This window comes from Cynara cardunculus (assembly GCF_001531365.2).
Source record: "Cynara cardunculus var. scolymus isolate 2C chromosome LG 17, CcrdV1, whole genome shotgun sequence".
Lineage (NCBI taxonomy): Eukaryota > Viridiplantae > Streptophyta > Magnoliopsida > Asterales > Asteraceae > Cynara > Cynara cardunculus.
Genome location: NC_037544.1, coordinates 188,908 through 196,624, shown reverse-complemented (window position 1 = coordinate 196,624; position 7,717 = coordinate 188,908). Strand labels below are relative to the sequence as shown.

The 7,717-nt window shown below is 32.5% G+C and overlaps 1 protein-coding gene across 2 annotated transcripts; it reads right to left on the bottom strand.

Moving 5' to 3' along the window:
- Positions 1-1,181: 1,181 nt before the first annotated feature.
- Positions 1,182-3,896, bottom strand: LOC112500062 (WPP domain-interacting protein 2-like). Of its 2 annotated transcripts, XM_025103327.1 has the most exons (4): positions 3,784-3,896; positions 2,844-3,581; positions 2,625-2,765; positions 1,182-1,697 (listed from the first exon to the last, which is right to left on the bottom strand). In XM_025103327.1, exons 2-4 carry the CDS (start codon positions 3,379-3,381, stop codon positions 1,318-1,320), a joined length of 1,059 nt encoding a protein of 352 aa, XP_024959095.1. In that variant the 5' UTR covers positions 3,382-3,581; positions 3,784-3,896; the 3' UTR covers positions 1,182-1,317. The 2 variants fall into 2 exon arrangements, with proteins under 2 accessions (XP_024959095.1, XP_024959094.1); XM_025103326.1 differs by having other exon boundaries at positions 2,625-3,581.
- Positions 3,897-7,717: the final 3,821 nt, after the last annotated feature.

The window sequence follows — 7,717 nt, the reverse complement described above, 5'->3', positions numbered from 1 at the left end:
ATTTAATAATAAAATAATTTATTTTTGGTTTAATAATATAAATTTTATAAAGATAATAATTAAGTATTCTGTTAGAATTCAATAATAATCCTAATTTTATTTTAAATTTTTTATATTTAAAATGAGATGTTTATCTTGTATTTGATTATATTTATCTGCAATTAGTTACACGAATTCATATATAGAGCTTTAATAAGTTGTAGTTATGCATAATCTACTTGCAATCTTGAGTTTTAAGTAATATTTATTATTAAACAATATTTTACCCATAAAAAATAGTTTTTAAGAATTTTTGTCAAATACTTTACAATATAGTATAGATATATGTTAAACTATAAGTTATAATACTTTAACATTTTATTATTAACCATGCATATATTAAATAAATAATAAAATAATTCAACAAAACAGTAATTTTAACAAGGTGGTTCATATTTGCCATGTCATGTTGCAATTGCATCATATCCTACTCAAGGGATTGTTATTCACTTGCAATTTTATTTAAGATCATCATATCTCATGTCCTTTTTGTCAGATTGTTATCTACTTGTAATTTTATATTTCCCCCCAATAAAATTAGATGGTGTGAATCAAATCTAAAAGTTTAATATAACAAACTTAAACCCGTTTTTATGGGCTTGATCATGTGTTCTTACTCTCCCATTTTAATTTGAATGAAACGTCTTATACTTCATAAGTTATGTAAAATTATTTCATCTTTTCTCTAACTTAAAATAAGATGTAAACCCATAACAATGTTTAAGAGAATAAATACTTTCATCAAATATTAGAGTATTAACATTTTCTATCCATCTCCAAACCCTATATTCTTCAATAAATAAATATACCGCTTGATATTTCTAAATCAAGATCCGAAACATATTATATATTTGAAAAACAGTTGGTACTCAGGAATTCCATCCCAAAGCCAGCCAAGTGGACCCTTGCCATTGTTCTTACCAAGTAAGACTCCCAGTACTTGTCATGTCCATCCAATAAGGTAACACGAAATTGATAAAAGTTTACTGGGTCAACTGACTCCCTAAGTCTCGTGGACTCAAATCAAGAAACCAACATAGAAAGTGCATGTGGAGGCTGCTTCCATCCAAATCTCATACTTTTCAAGAATCACAAAACCAAATTTCAAAAAAAAAAAAAAAAAAAAAGAGTTTCACTTCCCATTATCATCATTCATCATTCTACAAGCAAATTAACAGGCAAAATTGATTCATGAAACCCACCCCTTACAAAACAACATCACATATTTAACCCAAAAAACAAAAACGTTGAATGTTACGACTGCTTACGACTAAATTACTACGTGGGTACAATCTCCATGTTATGGGATGAAAATTGCAGGTAAAGGGTTACGAGCAATAGAATAAACTGGAACATAACACATGAAGTAAATTTACATACCCTATTTCTCAGTTTCTTTACGTCTTCTCTAGTCTCCATCTTTGAATTCAAAGCTTCCTTCTTTGCTGATGCCTCTATGTCCTTTTGACGTAAAATAAGTTTGATTTCATGCCAGTTCCTTTCGCTTGTCGTGATCAATACAACTCGTTCTACATCAACTTGGATTATTTTCTTCAACAGATCCTCAAGCTTCATGTTAACTTCTTCAGAACCCAAGGTGAATTCCAGTTCCGAAATCTTGGAATCATCTTTCCCAACTTCCTTCAATTTCTGCACTTCTGCCAAGTACAAACGGATCTCATAAGCAACTGCAATCAATCATTTGTTAATGGATGCAGATAAATCTGATCATTTTTAACATAGAAAACACGATGAACATTTGTCTTGGTAGCAGAAGTCAGGTGCAGAAGCCTACTGGTTCCAAGGTGCAAGATGCAGACAGTTAATTCAAACTAATAAAGCATGTTTCAGACTTTCAGCAACAATTTTATTTGAGATTTTACATATCAGGAATGTAAGCCTCGGAGGCGGTTTCGTTGGTTTTCCATTAACTTGTGTATGGATAAAGCTATCTGTGTGGATTAATTTGTCCGTATAGATTGAGAAGGTTTTTGTTTGGGAGGTTTTTTTTTATAGATGAAAGAAGCATGTTTTTTAATTGGGAGGGGAATGTACAGAAAAAACTTGGCTTTCTGCATAAAGCTCCCCTTAAAAGGTTACTGTACAAGCCACTTTCTATACCATTAAGCCACTACTAAACAGCCATGTATAGCAGACTGAATAAGTTGTGAATTCTATTAAGCTAATTAAGCTGCTAACAAACAGGCCCTCAGTCAAATATAGAAAGATCACGGGTAGAAATACTCGGTAAAATAATGGGATATCAAAAGCTATCCCATCCTAAACCTAACTGCTATATAAAGAAGCTGCCATTAGAGCTAAAAGAACAGGCTAAATAAATAAAGAAAAGAAACAAGAGACGAGCACTTGACTGAATAAACTTATAGAATGCAAATTTTTTGGAAATCAGAAACAATAGGATACAAAAAGCTAATGATTGAATTACCATCAGAGCTTAATAGCATACTTGAACGACATCCACATCATAAAAGCACCATATGTCCGAAGTTATTTGAAATGAATGAATATCAAAAAGCAAAATGATTCCAATATTGAAAAACCAAAAGCAGAGGCCAACAAGCTACCTCTAATAAGTTTCTCCTGAACAGAATCGAGTCCCGTGAGAGATTTTGCAACAGCATCATCCAGGTCCACCGACCCGTCATGTTTGTTTTCTTCCTTGACCTCCCAAGAGTTCTCAGCCTCTACCTCTTCTTGTGAAACATCTACAAATTCAGCATAATTTATGAATCCCGCTTCTTCATTTAAATGTTTATCATTTGTGAACCAGCCTCTCTGTTTACCTTTCGATGCTATAGAGTTAGTACCCTGCACAAAGACAAAGTTGGAGCTTCGAGAGTCAGATCCCATGCTCGAATAAGAGTTTTCCATCTCCATTTTGAATCCCCTAGCCTTCTTGCTGGTTCCAATCAGACCATTCCTCTGTTGATCACCAGGTACAGATGAAATGCCTGAATTCCTCCCATTTAAACTAATTATCTCATGCTTCTTTCTTGGAGCACTAGCTGCAGTCGAAGATCTGCTACTATGATCCTCACTGTTCTCTGAATCTTCCTTAGTATCAGAATCAGGTAAACCACCCAATCCAGAATCATCATAAAGGACATTACTAACTGGAGAATTACCGTTAACATTCACCATAGTATTTATCGATGGGATAGAATCATCACTCTCTGAAAAATCTCCATTTTTTCTACCATCTAAGTTACTACCTGTTTTCTTAACAAGTTCTCTAGGTTTCCTTCGCCATTTTTTCAATTCCTGCAACTTAATCACATCCTCTTTAGAAGACATCACAGTCTGGTAAGGTGACATCCCCATGGTTTATATTCTTACCACTCACATTTCCAAGATTTCCGAAGTCTATCTACACATTATCATCCATCAAATGTAGTGAAGAGCATTCACTTCCTAAATTCTACTGATTGAATGTAAACGAGAAACAAAAAAAAGCAAAAACGATCGAAATCCCTAGTCGAGAATTCAGATCAAGATCGATGTGAAACAACAATCATCTCCGTCTGTTGGAAAATGAATCAGGGAAAAGATGTTAACTTTTGTAAGGAAAATTAAATCTGAAAATTTCCAGTTGGGAATTGATTGGATTGGATTGGATTGAAGTGAACAGCAATGGCGTTATCTTTCAGTTCCAGAAGATGTAACTGAAAATTTAGGGGGGATTAAATAACTGTAAATAAGAAAAAAGAAGAAACTTCAACGTACCTTAGTTTCCATAAGAGAAGCGTAATCGGGGGGAAATGATGCTGAATTGATGGAATGGAAGAACTGGAACCCTAAATTTTGGAACGGATATGGAAGTTGAAGCCATTACCTTTGGGAAAAACGTATCGTTACAAATAATTATTGTAAAAATAAATTAATAAATATAAATATAAATATTCGAACGTGGAGGGTGGGCATAGCGCAGGTATAAGTAGTGGGCCAAATGTATCGACAATAACCGTCAAGCTGGAAGTCACGTGACGTGGGCCCTACTTACTCCTATACTTCTGCCACGTCATCGTCTGTTATGGAGTAAATTACGATTTTTATCCTTGTGGTTTTAAAAAAAATGTGATTCTTATCTCTATGTGTTTTAAAAATTACACGGTTTTTATTATTTATAATTTATTGTTTTTCGGTTCTTATGGGTTGTGATCATTTAGTGTTTTGACCCTTTTTATTTTAAGATTAAAATGAAAATAACAATAAATTGTAAATTAAAAAGGATGAAAATAGCAATTTTTAAACCCCATGGATGAAATTGAAATTATTAATAAACCACAATTTACTAATTTAGTAGTTTGCCCACACAATTTTGAGAAAGTGTAATTATTACACATTTTTTAATTAACAAAAGCTTGAGATAATAATTGATTCTTTGTTTGGCGAATCTTGATTGCATATGTACAAAAAATGTAGAGAAGTGAAACGGGAAATGGAAGTGGACTATGAAAGCTGCTTTAAGAAAGAATATTGTATGTATGGTGGTACATGTAGAAGTTGAATTGGACACAGGTTTTCCAACACTTGATTTATTTGAAATGAAAGAATGAGTGTTCACGGAACTGCAAATGGCTATGGGAAATGATATTGTTGCCAAAGGCCCTTTCAAAAAACCAAACTTAAAAGTATCTATAACAGATCGATATACTTGTAGTTGAAGAAATCGTTGATCCTGATGAAAAAGAAGAGAACGGACCACAAGAAAGAATGGTTTGACTAGCTTTAAAGACTTGGTTAAGAAAATGCAAGCCGCCACCCATTCAAGATAAGAAAACACCATTTCATCCTTAAAAAGTTGTTTAATATATTTGTTAGGCTTATCTTTCCGATACACAAAATAAAATACAAAATAAACAACGAATACAAGATAATTCCAATAACACCCTTTTTCTAAAACATGAACAATTGTTTCAAGACACCTATGTTTCGAATTAAAACCAAATTTTTCAAAATTCGACATGAATTCATAATTAATTAATTAATTTAAAAAACTTGTTCGTCTATAATTCAGTCAGTTTCAAGTTAGAAAAAATAATGTATGGTTTTTCTAGTGAAATAAAATATTCTAAAAAAAGATTAAAATTTACATAATACAATATTTTGAAAAATGTATTGAATTTGATTTGCTAATATTTTTACTAAAGATTTGGGTTTAAAACATAGGTTTAATTTAAACTAGCAAGGTGAGGTGAGTTCAAGTTGACTTGTGAAAACTATTTACATGCCAAAATGTGATTTTGAAGTATTTAATGTGTTTTACGTGATGTTTATCAAATGAATTGAGTATTTGACGAAGTTTATATATTTGGTAAATTTGGGTTAATAAATCTTATAAAATGCTTATATTCGGGGTTTTTTTTTGACTTTTTGATAAATAAAATCTCAAGAATGTGTTTTTCTAGTGATTTATCGTACAAATGAAGATAATTTGATATTAATGTATTTTGGTGTATTTGGCTTCATAAACCGTTTGGAAAATGCATGTTATTGTATTATGAGGAATTTTGAAAATATAAACATATTTCATTTAGAAAATGGTTTGTCCCAACCAACAACTGGGTTTTGAGTTAGTATTTGCATAAACGCTGGTTAAATACATTTTATTTCTTTTTTTGACTTATATTGTATAATCAATGGAGTTGTTGAGCTTTTGGGATTGGTTTTGACTCGGTTGACTCTTAAGGACATTTGTCCGATTCATTTTGCTCTATGTTGAGCTTTTGAAGTTTATATGTAATTATGACATATATTGGGAAAATACGTCTTTTCAGCTTATGTGATTACCTTGGCTTTATTTAAAGTAGTCAAGTGTTTTATGGGGCCTTATAACTTGGTTTTTAGCTAAATAAAATTTGGGACATTTGTCCGGTTTTAAAGGCCCAATGTGGAGCCTTTGACGTACGTTGCATTGACTGCATATTTCTTGATTATTACATGTCTTGAGTGCGATAATCATTCAATTGGTGTCATATAATTTTAGACCGTAATGCATTATATCCATAGGCATATAAGTTTGTCTTCTTATTAAGCGTGGAGTTTTCATGTCCACACTTAATGTGTTATTGACTAGTCCTCAAGTCATGAGTAGTGAGCTTGTGGTGGTATCATTTTAGGTCGTATTAGGAGTTATAGCCTGTGGTGGCACTCAATAGAGTCGTATACGGGGGTAGGCCTTGCAGTGGTGCTCATTGGAGTCGTATACAAACACTGGTGACTTTGTGGTGAGACTCATTTAAAGGTCGAGTAGACACTAGGGTCATTTTGGGAATCTTGTATTAGTGCTCAATGGAGCCGTATATGGGGATCCATGACCTGAGGTGAAACTCAAGAACGTTGATAAGTGGCTTAACTTTGTGTTCCTGCCATTTTCAATAGAATCCGGTCTCCACAGTCACTGAAAGGTATTGTTTTCGGGTACTTTACCCATGCTTTTGGTGTGTTGAATATATTGATTTATTAACATAACTGGTGTTTTGGAGTTTAAATCTTGCGTATGTTTTGGGTGAGTTTGGGTATTGGTTATTTGTCTAAAATGGATATTTGAATTGAAAATAATGATCTTTGTAAAGATATTCCTTTCTATGAATTGGGTTTAAATGATGAGTCCTTTTAAAGAACATGTTTGTTTTAAACCGTTTTACGATTATGATGAAAATTGCTTGAACTCATTAGGCGTTAAGCGTAACCTTTTTATTTGTCGGCATGTGCATCAGGTCCTCATTGGGGTTTGGTACTAGCGAACTGTGAAGAGTTGAATGCTAGATAAATGCACGTGAAGGGATTTAGTTATTCGTTGACGTCTCCCGCTTTTAGAGATAGCGACCATTATTGCGTTTTAGTAACAACCGACTTTGACTTAGTCTTTATGTAAGACTTGATTTATCAATTGTTGATGTTAAATCTAAATTTGATATTATAGTTAAATTAAGTATTGATTTATAGTAAGAGATTTATCCTTTATTTGATGTATTTCCAAATTTTTTAATTTAGTCATTCTTTCCAGAACTGAGGGTGTCACATTATCACTCTTCAAAATTTATTTTCTTATCTGTTAGTGTAAGGAAATACTGTAAGTCAAAGCTAAAATGATATTGAATCATGAATTATATTTGAATGAGTAAACAATAGATACAGACATCTTGATTCTTGTGTTATCAATGTAACCAAATAGGTTGAAAGTTAAAACAAAAAGCCATATATGTGCAGTTTATGTTGTGGAATATCGTGCTAGCATCTCATCATAAAACAAAGGGTTTTAGGTTTGATTCCATTTGGATGCCACATTCATTTGTTAAAGATAACACCTATGGATTTGACCTAACAAAGATACGAGTTATGAGCCGTTAAGAGTTGGTGAATACTTATGAAAGAAAAGATGCGAGTAGTAATTATCACGGGAGTTGGAAACCCATTGTCAACAAAGTGATTTTCGGTAATGAAAAGACGTAATGTTTTTAGTTTCAAAGAGATTGTATTCTTTTCTTTTCTTGATATGTATATATAAATCAACATTCAGTTAGTTGAGAAGGAAAGTAGATGGTCAGACAAAATAGGAATGAAAGAAGAAATACCAAAAACAAGTAGTAAATGAAAAGGTCCAGAGGAGCATAATCATATCATTAAAGAAAGAACATGCACATTACTACCAGAA